We start from the raw sequence: 23,047 nt of genomic DNA, 5'->3' as shown, positions 1-23,047 counted from the left end.
AACAAGAACCAATTGATACACCGGTCTTATATTGCCGAAGAACAACCTAGTAATATCAATCACCTCACAATAATATTAATTGTATGGCAGGGAAACAAGATATTGTGGAATCACAAACGATGAGACGAAGATGTTTGTGACTACTTTTTATCTTGCTTATTGGAGATTAAATCTCGAGCAAATATTAGAGAAGATAGTACTCAATACGATAGAAAACAATAAGATCAGAACACACAACTATAAAGAAAATAGTTGGGTCTGGCTTCACAATCCCAATGAAGTCTTCATGTCGTTAATCTACAGGGTTTTGGATAATCGACTCTAGTCTCAACTAGTATCACACATGAGGTGTGGGGATTAGGTTTCCCAGTTGCTAGAGTTCTCCCTTATATAGTCTTCAAATCAGGGTTTTGCAATCAATGCTACCTTGGTAACAAAGCATTCAATATTCACCATTAGATGAAAACTTGGTTAGACTCAAGCTAATATCTTTCAACCGTTAGATCGAACTTAGCTTGTTACACAAAAATGAAAAGTGACTTCATTTAGATATGAATAACCGTACCTAAAGGTGTACACCTTGTTGGCTCAACAATAGTTGACCGAAGTTAGCGATATGAAAACTTTCATATCAACCTTATTCATCTTAAACATAACTAGTTCAAATGACTCAAATGAAACTAGTTCTAGAGTTACTCAATTGTTTATATTCTCATAGAAGTATACAAGACACAATTGAAGCAAAATCGATTTTGATTCACTTGAGTCAATTCATGAACATTATAGCCACGATATGCAAAAGATTGCAATCCTTAATATATAAATATATTAATTCATGAACAAACCGATTTTAGAACATAACTTACTCAAATATGAAAATGGGTACGCATACCTAAGTGGCCAGACTAAGTTTTGGTTCGCCAGTATACGAACGGGTACGCATACGTCCAAACTCAGTTGAATTTCCGGAACTGAGATTACGCCAGTACGCATACGGGTATGCATACTAAGTTCCCGGACTTTCATTAACCAACCAGTACGCATACGGTATGCATACTATGGTTCCCGGATTTGGAATTACATGCAACAGTTTAGCATACAAGTACGCATACTGTGCTACATCCAATCATGGTTAATTGTTATAAACTCCCATTTCAATCAATGAAATATTCTTAGAAGAAAATAATAGTTGTCTCACACAAACTATTAGCTTCAAAGCAATTTTCAAGTGATCGAATGATCAATACGAAATATTCCGAGTCAACATCAAATGACTGTCTCATACAAATCATGTAAGATGTTACCAGGCGATTTTTCCATGATCATCTTTTGAATTTCGTCAAGAATCTAACATGAACTTGGTTAAAGCGAAAGCTTAACAACACATATTTCGAGAAATATGTAAGCGATTTAATCTCAGCGCGATATATGAAATGTGTATAATCGACGTTTATATAGATATACGACTTTTGTCTCAAATAGGAGATAGAGTAGATAGACTTTTGAGTGATAGATGAGTTCAAGTCTCCACATACCTTTTGTTAATGAAGTTCCACAAGCTCCCCTTAGTAGTTCTTCGTCTTCAATCGATGAATGCCGTGGAATCTAATGCTCAACTACACTTACTATCCTAATCCGAGACTTACCTATAAGTAGATTAGAAATCAAGACCTATAGTTTTGGAAACTAAACTTGAAAAAGAAACTTGAGATAGCAATGCTTGCGAGTTTGACCGAGCAGTGCTCTAACACATATATAGCACAGTATACATAGAAGGGGTTAGAAAATTCATTGATTTTGCAATAAAAGAATGGTACTTATACCAAAATGTGTGCCTGCCCATCTAGGAAGTGTGAAAATATACATCATTATGAATTCTCGCTGGTTATGACCCATCTGTGCGAGAAATGGTGTCGACAAGACATACACCACCTGGTTCTTACATGGTGAGAAAGGGGATGGTGCTTCAACAAGTCGTTCTAAGGGGAAGGTTGTGGTCGAAGAAACACCTCATTAGCAATCAGATCATTTGAACTTGAATGATTTTATTGACTCTTAATTTGGTATTCATCATGATCATGATGGAACAAAAATTGGAGAAGCACCCTTAGATGATCCAGATATCGAGAAGCGTTATAATAGGTACAAATTGTTAGCGGCAGAGAAGTTGTATCATACATGTGAAAGCAATCTCACAATCCTCTCTGCTATGGTAGAATATCGTAATTTGAAGAAAACTTATAAAATGTCGGGTAACTGTGTCAACAGTTTGTTGGATTTGTTAAGAGAGTGGCTTCGTAAACCTAACAAGTTTCCTAAAAACTATGATGCTACGAGGTCAATGCTTAAGGATCTGGGGATGAAAACGAAGGTTATTCATGCTTGTGAGAATCATTGTATTTTGTATTACGAGGAGAATGAGAATTTAATAGAGTGTATGGTATGCAAAACTCTAAAGTTCAAGTTAAAAGCTACCAAAGATGCTCTTGTGCTGACAAATATGGACCTTGCAAAGTGCTGAGATACTTTCTTGTAGACGAAAAACTAAAGAAAACATATTCTCTACCTTGAATATCAGATGCAATGTTGTGGCAAGATCGAGCGCAAGTTTCATCTAAATATATGTGTCATCCAATCGATTCATCTCAGTGGGTACTAATGAAAATGAAGTTTCCGTTGTTTTCCTCGGAAGGAAGAAATGTTTGGCTTAGGATATAAATGGATGGGTTTAATCCTCATGGTGTACAGATTTTGAGATGGAGTTGTTAGCATGTAATCTTTGTGGTTTATAATCTTCCACCTTCTATGTGTATGAAGTCTGAATTCCAAATAATGATGACATGTTGATAACTGGGCGTAAGTCACCGGGTCAAGACATTGATGTTTTTTTACGGCTGCTGGTCAACATGCTGAAAAAACTTTGGAGTCTAGGGGTACAAGTTTTTGATTCTTTGAAAAGAGAGTATTTTGCACTGAAAGCAACTCTGATGTTTGAGATTCATTATTTTCATGCTCAAGGTGTTTTAAGTGGATGTACCACTCATGGATAGTAACTCGAAGTACTCATCTAGGTTACGACAACAAGATTGTGTACACTAACTATTGTATATACCTTAAGTCAAAGCACCCATTTAGGTATCGGACTCCCTTGGGATTATAGACAGTGGATCATAAAAGTGTGCCGCCGAGACTAACAGGAGCGTAGTCGCTTGAGAAGTTAGTTAATGTTCATTACGAACCTGGTAAGTTAGTAGTCCGCAAGACAAGTACAAAAGATATACCAGTCTGATGAAGAGGAAGATGATTATGAGATTGTCACATGTGCTTTATTTAAGAATTGTATTCTTTGGTAACTTGAGTCGTATTGTGCCTTGATTATGCAGCATTGTGTCGACGTGATGCACACGGAAAAGAATGTCATGGAACACATTATTAATTTACACTATCTTTGATAAGGAAAACAAGGATATTGTTGCATGGAATCATCGTGACAAATTGAAGGAGAATAAATTACACTGTGGACAGTGGAAATAGAAGAAAACTAAGAAAGGAGTACAGATGGTTCCGCTGTTCGTTTTGAGAAAACAAGAGAAATCTATGTTTATAATATATATATATATATATATATGTAATTTAAGAATCCAAAACTATTTTTTGCTATTTTCTTGAGTCTTAAAAATTTAGTATTTACTTCGCACAAAATATGATTAATATATTTTATATGAAATATCATTTTATATACAAATGTCAATCACTTCATTAGATAACAATCTTGAAACATAAACATAGGGACACATCAGTACTCTACAGTGAAACTTATTTAAATAAAGAAGAAGATAATAAACCCTATTAGATGAAGTTGATATATATTTTGAAAAATTTGACGTTACAATATATATGGCAATTAAAAATATTTAAATCATATGGTTTTATTTCCTGTTAAGTGTAAAGTAATAACTAAGAGATTAAGGATAGAAAAAAGAAAACTGTTAAATATAATTTTTTATCATCTTTATATAAATGCAGATATATATATTAGTACATATGTGTGAAGGAGACCCACATATTTACAATACGGTGATGTAACTAAAGAAACTTTGGAATTATTCGAACTAAATAACAAGGGGGGGGGGGGGGGGGCGTGCATATATTTAAAAATGTATAATCAGAATCATAAAGTTATTGATTGATATGTGGCGCGAATTCTAAGTATACTGTTCAAAATCACACATTGGTTTTGAATTTTGTACTACTGAAGAGAATTACAGAAATTATACTAGACTCGAGGAAAGTTGATGAACCAAAAAACGAGATGGTTAATATATGTTATCCTCGGTTTGATCTAAGACCTAATGCAGTGAGCAATGATTATATTTTGTTCTATGTGTCTTAGAGTGTAATAATATGTGACATCGGATCATCATATGATGATTATTGTTCATATTTGGATAGGACATATTTTGTTTCACATTCTGCACGACAAGAAGAGGTTTAAAATCAGGGATTAAGATGTGCAAGGTCAATGAGAAAGCTGGATACATGGTTCAATTACATAATTATAAGCTTTTTCCGCATTTTACACATCTACTGGATCAGGAATCAATATCAAGATTTATAAGTCAATGTACAATGTGAATCCCAGTAATGGGATGGTAGCGAATCTAGGGATGGTATTTAACATCTCACTTGGGTTTATGAATGTGATTGACCAGTTCACACTAGCCAAAAATAGGTTTTTTATGCTGTTAGGAGATATTGTAATTAATGAATATAATGTTCCTCATGTTATAACCTGTAACGACCAGAATTTATATTATGTGAAATTTTTTTTCCCAATTCAAAAGTTGGGAAAAAAAGGATATATTATAGTGATACCATTAGGGGAGTCCATAAAAAGCGTAGGTTAACATTTTTAATGATGTTTCTAGTATTTTTTGTTTTGACGAACTTAATGAATATATTTCACAACATATTGAAAAACATGTTTGGTTATTGTAACAAGGGATGTAGGTATTCCAACCACCATTCACAAGAATGAATGGGATAATCAGAAAATAATGCTCCGGCTGAACCACCATGTCATGTTCGCGATAGCAATCTAGTAAGTCGTCATCCCTTTTAGGAAATAGGATCTTCGCAGATGGAGATAGCTTGGTGCGAAGATACCTTGCTTGTGCATGTTCTTTAACCCCTTCGAATCTACTACCAAACTGTGAATCTGACTCGAACAGATTCACATTGTTGCTCCCGACAAAGTTCTGCGCCATCCCAATGATGGTCTCTTGGATATTATTGGCATCATGTCCATATATATGTTGTTGTATGTGAAACGAAAGCGCTGAAATCATGTAGTGATATTTGAGTGAATGCTTTAATTTAGACTTTATTATCAAAATTATTTGGCTGTGATAATCATTTACATTAACTAACTGAGTGAATGCTCAAAATTGACCATTTGGAAACGAATCTTACTAAGCAAAGACTATCTAATTTTAGGATTATAGATGTTTATTCATATTAGATATTTAAATATCAATTAGAATTTAAGCATCAAATTTTTCAATATGTGAAAAATAAAGTCTTTTTTACCTATTAACTGATTCTGCCATTTTCTTATATTCTGAAGAAAAAAAAATGGTTATTAGTTTTCCATTATTGCTATCTTATCTTTCAGATTTGTTTGTTTCAGAATAGGTCTTACTGACCGAGTTTTTGAGAGGTTAAAAACCATACTTCATTTATTGCAAACTAACTAGGCTATTCAAGTAATTAGAATATGTTAACAGAAACTAATTGTTTCTACAAGCTTTTCCAAATTTAAATATGAATATAATTTATTAATCACTTAATCTCTTACGGGAATGTCAAAGTTGAAAAACTAAATTACAAAAAGTCCAAAATCCCAAAAAAAAAATCTGTATTTAGTATCAACTTAATTTGGTAAACACACATTTAAAATCTTCTATACATAAATACTAATTTGAAGAATTTAACTTGAGTTAATGTCTAACTTTTACATATTTTTAAACCAAAAGTAAATACATGCATTTCGTATATTTAGGAAGTCGACATCTTTGATTAGCTTGTAGCTGCCAAACGAATGGCTAAAGTAAAATTGTCGAAAATACGTACAGAAGTTATGTAGTTGATTATTCAAGAACTCGTCATAACGTCATAACAGAAATTAGATTCAATCTACACATATTATTATATTAACGAATGCAAGATTTTGATTCACTTTCGGAAAAAAAGCCATCACACTTTGGGTTTTAATATGCGCAAGGTAGCTTAGAACACTACCTAAACAAAATGATGGCAATTTAGACCAATTAACACGCGTTACATAGGGAATATTTTCATTATAAATAGCTGAATAACTAAAAAGTTCAACTGGTATGGGAGTACTACTAACTTATAGTAATGGAAACTCGATGTTGATCTTTAAAGTCTTCCTTGAGATTTATAAAACTTTAGGAAAAAATTTAGAAAGTTTCGCTAATAAGATGCTTATAAAAATTTATAATAGCATATAATATAAAGCCTTGGGAAAAAGTTTGGAATATTTTTCCAATAAGATGCTAATAAAAATTTATAAAAACTTACATTAAGCAAGGGAGCAAGATCAAATATTTAATAAAAGTAGCTACCAATAATATGTTTTACTACATTATTTCTTTTTATAGATGAATATAATTGTTTTTCTAAAATAAAGAGGACCAATACAAACAAAAAGAAATGTTACGCCTAGTTTTTCTTTTTTTATATATATATATGTAGCCCTCGGTAAAAACAAATCCACGTGATCCATATAAATGAAAATTCTCACATAAAGAACACACCTCAACTAATTAAAGGCCCGAAATTTAAATACCTAGCTACAATTGAGGCCAAAATAAAAAATCCCATACAAAAGGGCAAAAGGATAAAAGGCCATCCAAATTTGTACTCGTAATTCATATCCTGTCGGCCCATAGACCAAAATCCTAACAAAACCTAAAATCAACCGGAAAAACTTACCAAGAAAAATCCTATGAAATTACTATTAGAAATTTCAACAAAGGTGGGACCATAATTCGTTAATTAACCTAAGTAGTAAAACTTCAATTCAAACGAGTTATAATTATATTGATTTTCGGTCACAAACGAGCAACAACACCATCTCACCGCCATAACTAAAAGCTCTCTTCACTAACCCGCAACTTTAAGACACGTCGACTATCATCTGCACTTTCCATCTTCAACATCACCACTAGCTTCAAGCATCACATCTATGCAACCATTTAAACCACTCTTGATTTCCTTGAAAAAAGGAAAGTTTTGCACAAGATTTGGACTAGTTATCAGCTTCGAGCTTCATTCCACCACCAACACTAAAAGATTAGCTTTTGTAAACTCAAAATTTAAATTCTTTGTTGTTTAGCCATCCTTAATCCTCAATAAAGAAAAGTGAATCATGATACCTTAAACTAAGGGTTGACCTCACCTATAAGTGAGCCAACCAAGCACAATATTCTTGATACAGTGTATATTACATTTTTCATTGAAAAGGACCTGAAATGCTGGGGAAATCAACAGTGGCCGTGCCTAATCTAAGATGACCAAGCTCGACCATGTAATTATAGATGGTGAAGTTTTGAGCACTATCATGAGAATTACCAAAATCTCCGAAGTGCCTGTGGATATAACTTGGAACGTTTCTACGGGTACTAGTTTGCTAGCACGTGTTATAAAACAATTGTCCAGGGATTGGTACACCCCCAAGTAAGTCAATACCCTCATTAGCAGCCATGATAACTTATCTGGTTTTCTCTTTACCGACTATAGTCTAAATTAGCATGCAAGCAGTAAAAAGTAAAAAACATCAAGAAATCGGGAAAGCACTATGGTAAATTTGGTGGGAAAAGGAAAAGCCCCGGTGGAGGAGGAATTGCCCCTTGATTTCTAAATTATTTTTAAATAGTTGACCTTGACCATCCTAAAATCTAACTTTTTTACCCCTTAGTTTCCCCTGCTCCTGCTAAGCCAACAAACTAGAGTTTCCAATAGAAAATTGGAGTGAATTTTTACACTTGTTGTTATTTTGGTTTTGTGCTTGTCCACTTCTTCTTCTTGTCTGTTTAATACGATTGGTTAATGTATGTATACACAACCTAATTTCATCTTTTCTTCTGTGTTTTCAGGGTCTTAATCCATGCCTTTTATGCTCTTGTTCTGTTTTTTTTTTTAATTTTTGTTTCTTCATTTTAGAGTTTCGAATTGTTCAATTTCTATGATATTGTAGATGAGTTTTATTTCAATTTCATGTTACACATCAATGATACACTGATTTATAATGTGATACTGATATTTACATTCATAATTTATATGCAGTAGGTCATAATTTTTTTGGGATTTTTTAATGGTATTATTGCGTTGCATTCATAAGATTCAGCAATGTTTCTTTTTACAGACTGAGAGAACTCGATAAAAAATAGTTATTTTGCCGTACTTAATTTTTCTGGAGACTTGAAGCTGCTATTAAAAAGATAAGCGATAGTTATTAAAAAAAAGGTAAATGCAAAGAACTCTTCAAGTTTTAGATATTAACCAAGTCAAACCTGCAACTAAAAGGAAAAGCAGATTCAAGGCAAGGTCAAAGAAAATTTGAAAGTCAACCATACTAGTCAAAATAACAAAGGAAAATCTCCTTAAGAGCGCATCGAAATGGAGTTTCTTCGAATAAAGAAAACTATGAGGTCAAAGACAGTCAAATTTTTTTTATGGAAATCTTTATTTAGATTTTTTTCTGGAGCCAATTTTCTAGATACTTCTGTTCATCATCAACTTGCTTTCACCATTCCTTGGTGATTGATTTGAACGAAGAGACCACTCAACACGTTTGCATGACGATTATTGAGATTCATTGTTTCTTCTTAAGATTTATGAAACATGTTTACCCATAATGTCGTTCCTTATTGTTGTGCACCGTTGATAAAACATATAGCAAATAAAAAAACATCATTCATGCAAATTCATTCATCTTCGGCAACAATAAATTTTACAGTTCGCTTTTTTCTTTGAGTATCTGAAATACGCACATTAACTCGGTTAACGCATCTTTGATTTTCGACGGCATGTTGATTTCCTATGAACTCGGCCATGTTAAGACCAAAATTCATATTACGGAATAGTAAAAGAGTATTTATATATGTTTGCCACTTTGTAAGACCCATAATGAGTGTAAAAGTGGAAAATATATATGGTGATTAACTATGTGTATAGGAATGACTTAAGAGTGTTGAGAGTCGGGCCGCCAGACTAAAAACTCATGACCCGGATTATTTCTTGTTCCGGGCCGGTCATCCAAATGCACGACTAAAACCCGCATGTAAGATGCTGATGTGTAACTATAATTTTCCATTCTCTTCTTTATCTTTATCCTTTACTTTTCTTCCTTCTTCTTCTTCAGCATCATCTAGGGCTGAACATGGTTTCGGTTTTTCGCTGGAATCGGACCAAACCAGACCAATTAGGAAGAAACCAAACCGAACCATTTACTAATGGATTGGTTACGGTGTAGAAAGTGGAAAACCGATAGTGTTGGTTTTGGTTTGGTTTGACCTCTAAAACCGAACCAAAAACCATTAGAAAACCGATTAATTTTTAAACTTAGTTTCTACCTTTAATTTACAAGTATTAGATTCTACCCATTGATTTAGAGGATAAATAAAAACCCTAAAACTAATATTTCATTATGATACTCTCCCTCTTTCTCTTTCTCCTTCTTTCAGTCGCCTCCCTTCTCCACCCCCAACTACAACCGCTGCTACTCGACTTTTTTCTTCCCGTCTTCCTTCTTTTTTATTTGTCAATAACTAAATTAAGATATATTATATATGTTCTTTTGATCTCTAGAATTAGAGTAAGCTTTAACTATTCTTGATATTTTTTGTATTTTTTTTCTCTGTAAATTTGTGTAAACCAATACTATCGGCAACTACGATTTTTTATTTGTAGATTTGTTTTTTTTTTGTTTGTTTGACATAATTATTGGTTAACCAAAAACCACTGGGACAAACCTTAACCAACTGGAACTATTTGGAAACCAAACCAATGGTTAATGGATTGGTTTGGTTTAGATTTTTAGAAACCAATAATATTGGTTTCGGTTTTGGTTTGGCTAGAAACCGAACCAAAACCGACCATGAACAGCCCTAGCATCATCAGTCTAGCCAAACCAAAACCGACCATGAACAGCCCTAGCATCATCAGTAAGAAGTAAAGACCAACCATTCAATTTTCATGAAACAAAAAATCAATGGCATTTTCAGTAATATTCATTGCATGTTATAGGGTTATTTTGGGGGTTGGTATGGAAAAACTACTGGAAATTGATTGAGATAAAAGTTAATTAGATGGAGATCGTTTAGCTAATAATAAATAACTTGGAATTGATCAGGCCATTGCATAATGGGATTAGTAGGTAGTTTGAGAACCCTGCTCATTGGCATTGAGAACGTATTCAAAGATTAAGCATCTTGATTCCTGTATCTAAATGGAAACATTCCTACACTATCCTTCCTGCATCTTGATTCTTGCCCTAAAGAGAATTCTTAAAAGCAGGGGAAAGTATCCCCTATTATCAAAGTCGGCTACTCACTCACTCACTCACATCTCGACAACAAAAGAACATTTCTTGCTAAAACCCTAAAGTAATTGAGATCCCTCCTTCAAATTTCATCTCTTCTTCTTCTGGCATTGATTCAGTGTAGATCGTTTTCCTTAGGAGGGTCTGAAATGGGGAACTTTGATATGAACATCTTAACACGTTTACCAGCCGAATCAGTACTGGACGGCAAATTAGTCTCCAAATCATGGAATAATGTGATCAGTCATCAATCGTTTTCTCAATCTCACCTGAATCGCTGCCTTAGCAATCTTGATTCTGCTGGTAAGTTTACTTTCCTTTTGGCGAATGGCAATCCAATTTAAGCGTACAGAGTGTTTCATTATCTTGAATTTGTTGATGAGAATTCTTCATCAGAAGACCAACCCTGCCATAGAGTTAGAAGAATGAAACTAAACCCTGCTCCGTTTAAGTTTTACACTCTTACTGGTTCTTGTAATGGTTTAGTTTGTCTGGATGGATGCCATGATAATGAGTTGGTCAACTATGAACCTGTTTATATGTGTAATCCCATCACCAGAGAATGCGTGTTTCTGCCAGAATTTAAGAGAACACCTGGTTGTTCTAGTCAACGGCTGGCCAGTTTGGTTATGTTTCTTCGTCTAATGAGTACAAGGTTGTGAGAATGTATAAACTGTGGGAAGAACCCAATTCTATACATGTTGAGGTGTACACAGGGAAGAAATTCAACAAAGATCTGGATTCGTTTATACATTTTCGATTTGACAACAACTATCGTAAGAATGTTAGAGAGTCGGGCCGGACTAAAAACTCATAACCTGAATTACTTCCTGTGCCGGGCCGGTCATCTAAATCCAGGATTAGAACCCGCATGTAAGATGCTGATGTGTAACTACAGTTTTCCGCTCTCTTCTTTATCCTTTACTTTTCTTCCTTCTTCTTCTTCAGCATCATCAGTAAGAAGTAAAGACCAACCATTCAATTTTCATGAAACAAAAAATCAATGGCATTTTCAGTAATATTCATTGCGGCAACTAAACTCGCCGGAATCTTAGTGACAGTCACGGTAGCTGCTAATGCTTTCTCGTTTTCACGGTACCGGAAAAAGAATCTTCTCCCGTTTGATTCACCTATTGACGAATCTTCTGATACGCTAGCTGTTTTCAATATTGATGGTAATTAATTAGTTAACTCCCATTTATTTGTTTAATTTTGATTGGATAGTTTAGAACTGGAGGTATCCGGTGGTGGAATTGGTGGAGGTGGAAATGACCTCCACCAATTGCACAAGCTCAATCTCGTCCATCATGTCTGAATCCGCCACCGACAGCGCCACCACTAAGGAGGTGGAATTAGTAGGGTGCTGAGGGTGGTGGAAGTGACCACCACTAAGGTGGCGGAATTAGGGGGACAAGTGATGAACTAGGAGTTGGAGGTAGTGATTGTGACTTGTGATGGAAGAGTTGGAGTTGGTTTAGAAATGAGGTTTGATTGTAATTTGTGTTGGAGGAGGTGTAATGAGGCAGTGGACTAGGAGGTGGTGGCGGAGGTATAGGTGGTGCTGGTAATTGGTTGAATTGGTAAAATTGGGAAGTGATTCTGGGAAACATTAGAAGTTACCGGATTAGTTTTTACTGTGTTTGAAATTACTGCATGTTCTTGGTTGGATTAGTTCTTGATTTGTTTTATTGGTGATAGAGGAGGTGTGATTGGTGAGGGTCTGGATCTGGTGGATGTGTAAGTGGTGGGATTGGTGAAGTTGGTGGATTAGAGAGTGGGGGTGGAGTTGGAGGTGGTGCTGGTTGTAGAATTGGAAATGGAGGCGATGTTGGTGGTGGCAGAGGAGTTGGAGGTGATGCTGGTGGAAGCAAAGGATTAGGTGGTCGAGCATGAGGTGCTTCTGTGGTGGTGGTGTAGGTGGTGGACGTCGTGGTGGTGGACGAAAGGTGGAGGGGGTGCTGGTGGTGGAATCTGCGCAGGATTAGGTGGTGTACCAGAAAGTGGGATTATGGATTATGGTAGTGGATACAGGACATGGTGATGAGGTGGATTTGTTGGAGGAGGTGGTGAAGGTTTTGGGCAGTCGGAGGTAATTATGGTGGAGCTAGTGTGGTCCCAAGTTGGTGGAAGTGCAGGTTTTGGGGAAAAATTGAACTAACTGATTTGTAGCTTCCCCCCCCCTTTAATTAGAAATTATTATAGGTTAATTAGGTGTTTGCATTTTAAAAAGTGTGTTGTTTGCTGTAATCTTTGCAGAGGAAGAAAATGGGTTCTTTTTTGGATTGGCAACAGCACCAGCACATGTTGAAGACAAGCTTAATGATGCTTGGCTTCAGTTTGCGGAGGAACTCCCTGATGATAAAAAGAAAGACAAGGGGAAGTCTAAAGAACAACAGCCAGCAGATGCATTAATGGCTTCAGCGACTGCAGATGGCGGTTCTCAACAAGCTCCCATAGCTCCCAAAAAGGCTGAGAAGGTGAAAAGGAAGAAGTCTCTTAAGATATCAATGGAAGCTATGATCAGAGGGTTTGAGAAGTATGTGGAAGTGGAAGAAGAAGAACCTGAGGCTAGCACAGAAGGCAGTCATAATGTAGCTGCGTGGCACAACGTGCCTTATCCGTAAGTACAAGTTCGATATCCTTGCATGTTATATAATCTCTGTTCAGTGCGAGTATTTCACCTTTGTCACATATGGATTCTGAACTATGAAATCATAGTACTCGTAAGCTTCATGGGGCTATTATATTTTTACAGACTTTGTTGTGATTGTTTTGGAGGAATTTTTGTGTCTAATGGTGAATTTGGACTAATAAGAGTACAAACTGATTTCAGGGAGGAGCGGCTAAGATTTTGGTCTGACCCCGATACTGAGTTGAAGCTTGCTAAAGATACTGGAATCGGTGTTTTCCGGATGGGAATAGATTGGTCAAGGATCATGCCTGTGGAGCCAGTAAATGGACTTAAAGAAGCAGTATGTTTAATTTTAACTAATGTAAATTATGCTCATTATGCAGCCGTAGATCATTGAAAATTTGATTTTTATGTATTGTTGGGTATTACAGGTAGATTATGCAGCCTTAGATCGATATAAATGGATCATCCAAAGGGTTCGTTTCTATGGTATGAAGGTTATGCTGACTCTATTCCATCATTCTCTTCCACCATGGGCTGGAGATTATGGGGGCTGGAAACTGGAGAAAACTGTCGATTATTTTGTGGATTTTACAAGGTTAGTTGCTTTTGGGTCTTTAGACACTGAAGCATGACACCCCTAAATATATTCAAATACGAGGGCGTTTACGACTCAGTCAGTATGTAGGGAAATCTGATTTAGAGTACGGTCTCATTATAAGCCACGAGTCATTCCTACTCCATTTTTGTTTTCATCGGCAGAGTGTGAATGAATATTGAGATTTATGGTTTTATCTTACTTCACGTTTAATTTTCTGATTCTTTCAAGTCTAATGACGTCTGGTAAATTGCAAATTGTATGCTTATCGTCTTCTGCGGCTTACCAAAATTTTCTTTACTTTGTGCAGACTTGTTGTTGACAGTGTATCAGAGTTGGTTGACTACTGGGTAACTTTTAATGAGCCTCATGTCTTTTGCATGTTAACCTATTGCGCTGGTGCTTGGCCTGGTGGTAATCCTGACATGTTAGAGGTCGCAACGTCTGCTCTACCTAGTGGTGTTTTCAAGCAAAGTATGCACTGGATTGCAATTGCTCATTCCAAGGCTTATGACTATATACATGAAAAAAGGTTCTTTCTATTTCTACTTTCTCAAATTGGATGTACCCTATGCTGGATTTCACATGAATAGAATATATGAAATGTGGGCAAAATGTTACTTATTCTCTAAACTGGAATTATTGCTGAGAATCCCAATTGTGGACTCGCACATTAGTTACTTTTTCATCCAGTAAAAACTTAGATTTCCTATAATAATTCAACATCTTTCTAATTTGTGAGACTTTTGTTTTTCAGTGGCAGCAGTACCGTATCAAAGGAAATGGTTGGAGTAGCGCACCATGTTTCGTTTATGCGTCCATATGGTCTTTTTGACATTGCCGCTGTTTCAGTGGCGAGCTCTATGACCCTTTACCCATTTGTGGACAGTGTCTCTGACAAGTTGGATTTCATAGGGATAAACTACTATGGACAGGTTCTACATCTCTCTAACCCATATACAGTGCAAATCTGAATGAGCCTTGCGTTTCATTTTAACATATAAAGTCATATTTAAGTATGTATCAGGAAGTCTTATGTGGAGCTGGGATGAAACTTGTCGAAAATGATGAGTACAGTGAGTCAGGACGTGGGATCTACCCTGATGGCTTGTTCAGGATGCTGCTTCAGTTCCATGAGAGGTACAAACACCTAAATCTACCCTTCATAGTAACTGAAAATGGAGTATCTGATGAGACTGACTTGATCCGGCGACCATACCTGTTGGAGCATTTACTCGCTATACATGCTGCAATGCTCATGGTATTAACTCTTACCTGTTTGCTTAGTGTCAATTGAAAAAAAATGTACTATAGGCTGTTGGATAAATCTATTTGTAGTGTGTGATTATAAGATTTTTGAGATTATTATAATGTAGGGTGTCCCTGTCCTTGGTTATCTTTTCTGGACTATCTCGGATAACTGGGAGTGGGCAGATGGATATGGTCCCAAATTTGGTCTTGTAGCGGTTGACCGTGCCAATAATCTTGCTCGCATTCCACGCCCTTCATACAAACTTTTTTCTGAGGTAATGATGTTGGTCAGTTTATACTGTCCCTGAAGGACCTAAACTATACAATATCACTATTTATATGTATCTTTCTGGTTTCCGTTTGAACCAATAACTGTTTATTATAATTTTAGGTGGCAAAAACTGGAAAAATTACAAGCCGAGACAGAGCACGTGCTTGGAATGAACTCCAAAGTGCTGCAAAGCAGCAAAAGGAGAGACCATTTTACAGAGCAGTTAATAAAAATGGACTTATGTATGCAGGTATGATATCAGCTTCAGCTCTTGCAGTCAGAATTTGAATTGTATCTAGTTCTTTAGGATAATCCATGTTAGGAACACTAACCACATTGTTGGGATGCAAGCATGCATTTAACAGAAAGAGAAGGAAACAAGAATAAAACAAAGAACAATTACACGAACACAGATTTCATTAGGTGAAACCTGCAAGTTCTTCATATAATCCATTGTAAATTTGCATGATAAAATTGGTAATTCTCTACACCACTAAAGTTGAAAAGAAACTATAATCTAGGCACACATCATGAATTGATTCATAAGTGGGATGAATTGTCAAATAATAGACTGGCTCTAAATCTTTGCACAACTGAGGTGCAACGTTTTTCCTAGCCATCTATTTACTCAGATATAACTGCCACCATAATCATGATTTATCGTATTATTTTTCCATTTAGGCGGCCTTGATAAACCCACCTGGAGGCATTATACTAAAAGGGACTGGCGATTTGGTCATTACAAGATGGATGGTCTTCAGGATCCACTGAGTCGTTGTTCCAGATTACTGTTGCATCCTTTCTCACATAAAAAGGGAAAGGGAACTCAAACTGATAATGCTGATTTGGTTATGGAGCCTCTTGTGTAGATGTCTAATGCAAACCTTTATGCACTAATACTGTTGCTACTCTTAGTTCTATAGCTGCATTTTCTGCGGAAGTAAGTATTGCCTGTTTTACCACAACCCCAGGTATAAAATACTACGTGTATTTATAAAGGCCCCATGTAAAGAAGAAGTACCTTGTCAACAAGCTTTTGCATATATAAATGCTAAATGTAAGAATGCACTTAAACATTCTGTAATCAACAAGAAATTAATCTAGAATTCATATTTGGGGGATCTGTTGCTAGTGTTCACTATTTCAATGTTTCCTCTCTTAAATTTCAACTGTTCTTTTATTTTTCCCGCTCAGTATATAATAATAGAACTAAGAAGCTTATCTGTTCCACTGATCTCTATATTTTTTGTGTGGACAACATGGATGCATATTTCTCCGTTAGATTCAGCTACTATGTTAAAATGAAACGTGATGATCTCTGAAAAGTAGAAACTTGTGTTTTTGTACTTGTTTTAGAGAACATGTGCAGTGTGTGCTTGGTTCTCACCTCTTAACACTTTTTGACTCAGCAGAGGCTATTTGAAAATATAAATGCTGGTTCAGAGAATGTAATATCAATTGAAATCCTAGCTTAATTGGGGGCCAAACATTTTAATTGGGGGCCTTACACTAGAGGACAAAAAAAGGTCGCCCAATCCTAATTTTGTAAATGGCTAAAATGTCCCTAAATAATTAGTGATAATATGATTTAATTAGAGTTTAATTCTTTTTTTCCCAGATTTTTTGTCTCCAATTTTGTGTCTGATTTTCTTTTTTGTTTTGTTGCCCAGATCTGTATGAAAAGTCGTCATAGTATTGAAAATTTTCAGTGGCGACCCCAAACAATCGTTAATTTTTAGACTGTTTCAGTAACGACTCTAAATTGTCGAAGATTCATTAATGGCGGAAATGTACGACAGTTTTGTGTCGTCATAAACATAATCAATTCCCTGACGACCCTTTGGAAGAATCGTTATTGTTTTAATTATGTATATCACGACTGTAAACTGTCGTTAATGTTTTAGAAGTGTCGTTAAAAACAGTCGTTAGTCTTTAAAAAGAGTCGTTATCTTCATCGTTAACGGCGGAAATGTACGATAGTTTAGAATCGTCATATTACATAATCAATTCCCTGACGACCCTTTAGAAGAATTGTTATTGTTTTAATTATGTATATGACGACTTTAAACTGTCGTTAATGTCTATGAAGGGTCGTTAATTAGGGTCATCATTTGAAAAAAAATAGTCAAGAGTAAACCAGGATATTCACAGTCGGATTAATACGCCCATAAAAAATTTGGGGTGCAAATAAAATGTCATGGCCCCAATCAAACCAGGATTAAAATGTCTCTCACTCTCTCTTCATTAATTTTATTTTCTTTTTCACATCTCCACATGAATAAACCTTTGATGCTTGTCCATGCAGGTCCACACAAGTGTGAAACCAAAGCTTACGTTGCAGTTAACCATAGATATTGAACCCAGTACATTCTTGAATCCGTATAAGGCCTAGTGGGTGCAGCTGAGGATGCATATATTTTCGTAGTCAATTGGCTGGAAAGATTTCCGCAGTTTAAATCCCATGATTTTTTCTTATCAGGAGAGAGTTATGCAGGTAAATAACAATAAAAGCCAATTAGTACTCTAAGTTACTGGATAATAATTTCTAAATTGTTCTTGTTTTTCTTCTCTCGGTAGGTCATCATGTGCCTCAACTAGCTGATCTCATCTACACTCGAAATTCAGATACACAGAATTACCCACTTGTTAATCTGAAAGGCTTCCTAGCATGTAATCGGTAACTTAGTCAACTTAATCATTACAATTTGAATTAGTTCTATGCATCCAAGGGATAACAAATTGCTCGGTATAATGGCAGGTGGGAAATCCCAAGACTGATGACTTCTATGATTCAAGAGAATTGAAACTAGGAAACCGCACTACTACCCATGAGCATATATATACATACATAGAGGTAACATCTAACATCTGCAATCTGTTTAATTCCGAAAGTCAGTAACCCTGCTACGCCAAGTGACTATAGGCCCATAGGGCTATGTAACAATAGCTAGGGGTGAGCATAAAAACCGGAACCGCGGATTTGACCCGTATCCGTCCGCAAAATTACAGATTTCACCCAAACCGCAAGACATATGGGCCGGACACGGATGGGATTCTCAAATCCGCATGTTTTAGCGGTTTGGGTGCGGTTGAATATTGAAAACCGCGGATTCAACCGCACCGCATCTGACTCTTCTCCATTAGCTATAAGCCACTAAGCCCAGCTAATTGAATGTGATGGTCACTAAGCCCAGCTAATTGCAATAGCTTATTCAGGACCTGTTTTTGATGTCAAGTAAGCCCAGCTAATTGTTTGCTTATTCAGGACCTTTCCAACAACTTACTTGCGAGTCAGAGAGAGTTGGGCCTCATGCCAAAGACATGCCCAAATTTTTTTTTTTTTTTTATCCCTAATCCGCGGTTAATCCGCAACCGGACCGCACAATCCGCGGGTGATTGGGCCGGTCACGGTTTGATTTTTCAAATCCGCAGTTTTGACGGTTTGGTTGCGGGTGACCCCTAATCCGCAACCGTCCGTCCGTTGCACACCCCTAACAATAGCTACAAGATAATTTCTAAGTTATTAGTCAAGAGAATGCAGCCTTTGTTGGAAAGAATTATATCTCCAACTCAAGCTGCATATGTCCCTAAGAGATATATCAATGATAATATTATTATTGCGCCTGAAGTTATACACACTATGAAAAAATTGAGAAGTAAAAAAGGTTTGATAGCTCTTAAGCTAGATATGTCAAAGACATTCGACAGGGTAGAATGGTCTTTTTTGGATAAAATGCTGCAGTCTCTGGGTTTCTGTTCTGATTGGAGAACTCTGATACAATAGTGCATTGCAACAACTACTATTTCAATTAGGTTAAATGGTAGTCCTTGTGATTCTTACATTCCATCTAGAGGTTTACGGCAGGGAGATCCATTATCTCCCTACCTTTTCACTATTGCCATGGAATATCTTACAAGAACTTTACTCAAAGCAGAGCAAGACAAATTAATCAAGGGTATAAAAGTAGTAAGAGTGCTCCATCCATCAACCATCTGCTTTTGGCAGATGATTGCTTGTTATTCTTAAGCGGATGATAAAACTACAAATAATGTTCTCAAGATTTTGGAAGATTTTGGTTCCATTTTGGGACAGATGATAATTTTTTCAAAATCAGATGCATTTATTGCAGGAGACATTACACAGGAGAGGAAAAATTATATTACAACCAAATTGGTGTCAAACAATTATGTCCCTCTAATAATCGCAGGTAACAACAAAGGCATCCGAGACAGGTACTTCAATGGAGGAATAAACGCAGAACAAGCTGAGTGCTTAGCCATAAAAGAAGCACTAAACTGGGCTACCAACTTTCATCTCCATCCTATTTTGCTTGAGTCAGACTGTCAAAATGTTGTTTCCTCTATCAATGATGTTGTCCCGCATGTACATTGGGTTAATCAGGGTCTTTTAAATGAAATAAAGCATCAACTCTCTACTATTCCGGATATTAAGTTAGCTTATGTACATAGATCTGGCAACAATGTGGCGCATATAATAGCTAATAGAGCTAGAACTTTAAGAGTTTCTTTTGATATTTTGGATGATATCCCTGCTGATATACATTCAGCTATAAGGGATGATGTTGTCAGTCTTAAGTTATGTACTTAATCTTTATTAATGAAGTTGTGTTTCAAAAAACAAAAAATAGATTGTTTGCAACTTTTCACAGAAAAAGTCTAGCTTGTATAAAACTTTGACCAACAAAAAAAAAAGTTTTGTTATATGTATCGACTAATTGGCCTTACATGCACAATACTAGATCATACGGCAGCAGTGGCAGCCCGGCCAAAGAAACCTCCCTATGAGAAAAAAGAAAAAATAATGTTTATCTAACTTGGGGCAGTAAACGTAACGAATTGAATTCATTAATAGATAAATATAATGTTATCCGACTTGAATGCAGCTTCAAGCTCTTTGTTTTCACGGTCCAAACTTCACAGGAGAAACATGATACATATATCCAATAGTTCAAGTGCAACTTCTTTCCGTAAATTTTAGACGTCTTAACGGGGTATTATTCACTCAGTGCTATTAAGTTTATTCATCCAGTGCTATTAAGTCTTAATAAGAAAATAGTTTTTTCATACAAAAGAAAATTAATAAGAAAATAAACCCTAACTTAACTACTCTCGCTGTTTTTCTAAAAAAAGAGATGCCATTAATTTTTAATTTGGCTATCCTCAGACTAAATGAAGAAATTGTAATATACTCCCTCCGTCCTAAATTATTAGTCCGCTTTGACTAAGTCAAGATATTAAAGAGATCGTAGGAGTATACAAAACTACCCCTATTATATGATATATTTTTACTAAAATTAAAAGGAGTATATGGAGTATGTAAGAAAAATATATTGGTAACTATAATATATACAGAAATATTTAAATAGAAGATAAAAATAAAAATCTTTATGGATTGATTTATTAGATTTGTTTCCCTATTGAGGAAGATATCATTTAATATTTAGATTGATAATAATTAAAATAATTTTATAATTGTAAAAGCTGGAAGGATATATTTGAGAATTTTACTAAAAAATATGACTATAAATAGGGCTGCACAAGACCCGGTCCATTTTACCTGTACCGACCCGGAACCGGAAAAACCGTACTCGTACCAAACCGGAACCGGAGTAGACGGGACAGGTACCGGTTCTTAAAACTGAGAACCGGAGTAGGCCGGTACTGGTACTGGTTCTGGGGTGAGTCCCGACCTGTCCCGGCCCATATGTCCCGGTTAATTGTAGTCGTAGATTTTTTTGGGGATCTTACATCCTGACCGTCCGTCATAGGTATAAGTTATCTCTAATTCTATCGACTTTCATTTCAGTTTTCTTTTTCTTTTCTTCCCTGAAGAGCAGCAGTCATTCTTCACTACCATTCATGATTCACCAGTGACCAGTCACCACCTTCATCGATTCGTTAAGGTATAAACTAGGATACTTGCTCTTCTTCTTCTTCTTCTTCTTCTTAGATTTGTAAGTTACTTGTAACTCTCATGGGATTTGAAATCGATTATGGAATAAACTAGGGTTTGAAACTTTGAATCGTGTAATACTGGATTTGAAATCGATTTAAACTAGGAGTAAAAATTGTTTTGTTACTATTAAGAATCTAAGATTGAAATAGGGTTTGATTTGAAATTGAATTAGGGTTTGATTTGAGATTGAATTAGGGTTTTTATTTTGTGTTGACTGATTTATGTGATTCCGTGTATACCCATGTTGAGATTTGATAAGCAGTAGACAACTAGACATGGATATATGTTACTTTTTGTTTTTATCAATTCCATTCCCAAAATCTGTGATGTTGAGTTGAGTTATTGTATAGTTAAAATTACTTAAGCTAATTGTGTTCAGTGTCTCTGTTTCTGCCTAGTTGAATTGAGTGTCCTGGTAGTTACAAGATTTGAAGCTAGTGAAATGTTATTGGTGGGTGATTTTTCGTGTAGTTGTATTTGTTATTGGTGAATCCATGTAAAAAAGTTCTTGGATTAATTTTGTTAGTTCTGTTTAATTGTTTTCATTGAAAGTATGCAATTGTGTGTTGTCGTTTTTAATTGTTTTCATTGAAAGTCAGATATGATGTTTTGATGTAGTTGTATGTGGTTAATTTTGTTAGTTCTGTTTACTTACTGCATATAATGTTCTTTACTTCTCTTGCAGGCCTTTGAGGTGCTAAATGGGGAAGCGCAAAGCACCAGATGATTCCAGCAATAGCATTGTTGCTGTTCCTACACCAAGTTCAACTCAAACTCCAAATACAACTGAAGTTGGATCATCCTCTCAAGCTGCATCTAACACTGATGATGGAACTGAACCTACGGCAACAAGTACAACTGAAGTTGGTGACAGCAAAAAGAAGCATGGTAAAGTGAGATCTAAAGTTTGGTTGGAGATGACCAGGATAAGTGACGTTCAAGCTGAATGTCATCATTGCAAGGGATTGTATGCTGCTGACAATGACGTACATGGAACTTCTGGATTACGTAAGCATTTGAAGAGATGCCTTAAAAATCCAAACAGGAAGGTAGATAAAGACAAGGGACAACAAACTCTGTTGATGCCACCCCCAAAACCAGGTGAAGATGGTAAACTTGTTGCTCATTCTTACAGCTATGAAAAGTTAAGAAGGGCTCTTGTTGAGTGGATAATCAGGGATGAAATAGCTTTTAGAGCAGTAGAAGGTTCAGGTTTTGTGGCAATGATGCAGGTGGCAGAGCCTAGATTCAAGGTTCCAGGGCGTATGACAATTTATAGGGATGTATTGAAGATGTATGTAAAGAGAAGAATAGCCTAAAAACTTATTTCTTGACATCTAAGCAAAGGGTATCTTTGACAACGGACACATGGACATCACCAAATAATTATAAATATATTTGTGTAACCGTTCATTATGTTGATCAGAACTGGAAGCTACAAAAGAGAATACTCATGTTCTGCCAAGTTGAAGGTCATACTGGTAATGCAATCGGTGAGAAGCTGGTGGATTGTTTGAAGGATTGGGGTCTACAAGATGTATTTGGTGTCACTCTAGACAATGTCAGCGCAAATAAAGTGGCTATTGAGCATTTGAAGAATGTTGTCATTAAATGGACAAGATCACCAATTAGAGCCAAATATTTACATGTAAGTCCATGTTCTTGCTCTTGTCAAATATTTATTTTTGTGC

The 23,047-nt window shown here is 35.9% G+C and overlaps 1 protein-coding gene across 3 annotated transcripts; it reads left to right on the top strand.

Annotated features, from left to right (window-relative positions):
- The first annotated feature begins 11,549 nt into the window (after window positions 1-11,549).
- Window positions 11,550-16,502, top strand: LOC113332495 (beta-glucosidase-like SFR2, chloroplastic). Of its 3 annotated transcripts, none has more exons than XM_026579034.1 (10): window positions 11,550-11,802; window positions 12,884-13,247; window positions 13,461-13,599; window positions 13,691-13,857; window positions 14,168-14,389; window positions 14,621-14,792; window positions 14,885-15,118; window positions 15,234-15,383; window positions 15,500-15,629; window positions 16,061-16,502. In XM_026579034.1, exons 1-10 carry the CDS (start codon window positions 11,631-11,633, stop codon window positions 16,246-16,248), a joined length of 1,938 nt encoding a protein of 645 aa, XP_026434819.1. In that variant the 5' UTR covers window positions 11,550-11,630; the 3' UTR covers window positions 16,249-16,502. The 3 variants fall into 3 exon arrangements, with proteins under 3 accessions (XP_026434819.1, XP_026434818.1, XP_026434820.1); XM_026579033.1 differs by having other exon boundaries at window positions 11,551-11,802; window positions 14,615-14,792; XM_026579035.1 differs by having other exon boundaries at window positions 11,631-11,802; window positions 14,624-14,792.
- Window positions 16,503-23,047: the final 6,545 nt, after the last annotated feature.

This window comes from Papaver somniferum, unplaced genomic scaffold, assembly GCF_003573695.1.
Source record: "Papaver somniferum cultivar HN1 unplaced genomic scaffold, ASM357369v1 unplaced-scaffold_131, whole genome shotgun sequence".
NCBI classification, from domain to species: domain Eukaryota; kingdom Viridiplantae; phylum Streptophyta; class Magnoliopsida; order Ranunculales; family Papaveraceae; genus Papaver; species Papaver somniferum.
The sequence above is the reverse complement of the archived record's forward strand: the minus strand, read 5'-3'. Positions and strand labels throughout refer to the sequence as shown.

Bases quoted from the DNA above. Each gene is read 5' to 3' on its own strand.
- LOC113332495 (XM_026579033.1), top strand. From the start codon at position 11,631: ATGGCATTTTCAGTAATATTCATTGCGGCAACTAAACTCGCCGGAATC. The intron at 13,248-13,460 runs GTAAGTACAAGT...AACTGATTTCAG, and splicing joins TGGCACAACGTGCCTTATCC to GGAGGAGCGGCTAAGATTTT. The intron at 13,600-13,690 runs GTATGTTTAATT...TGGGTATTACAG, and splicing joins TAAATGGACTTAAAGAAGCA to GTAGATTATGCAGCCTTAGA.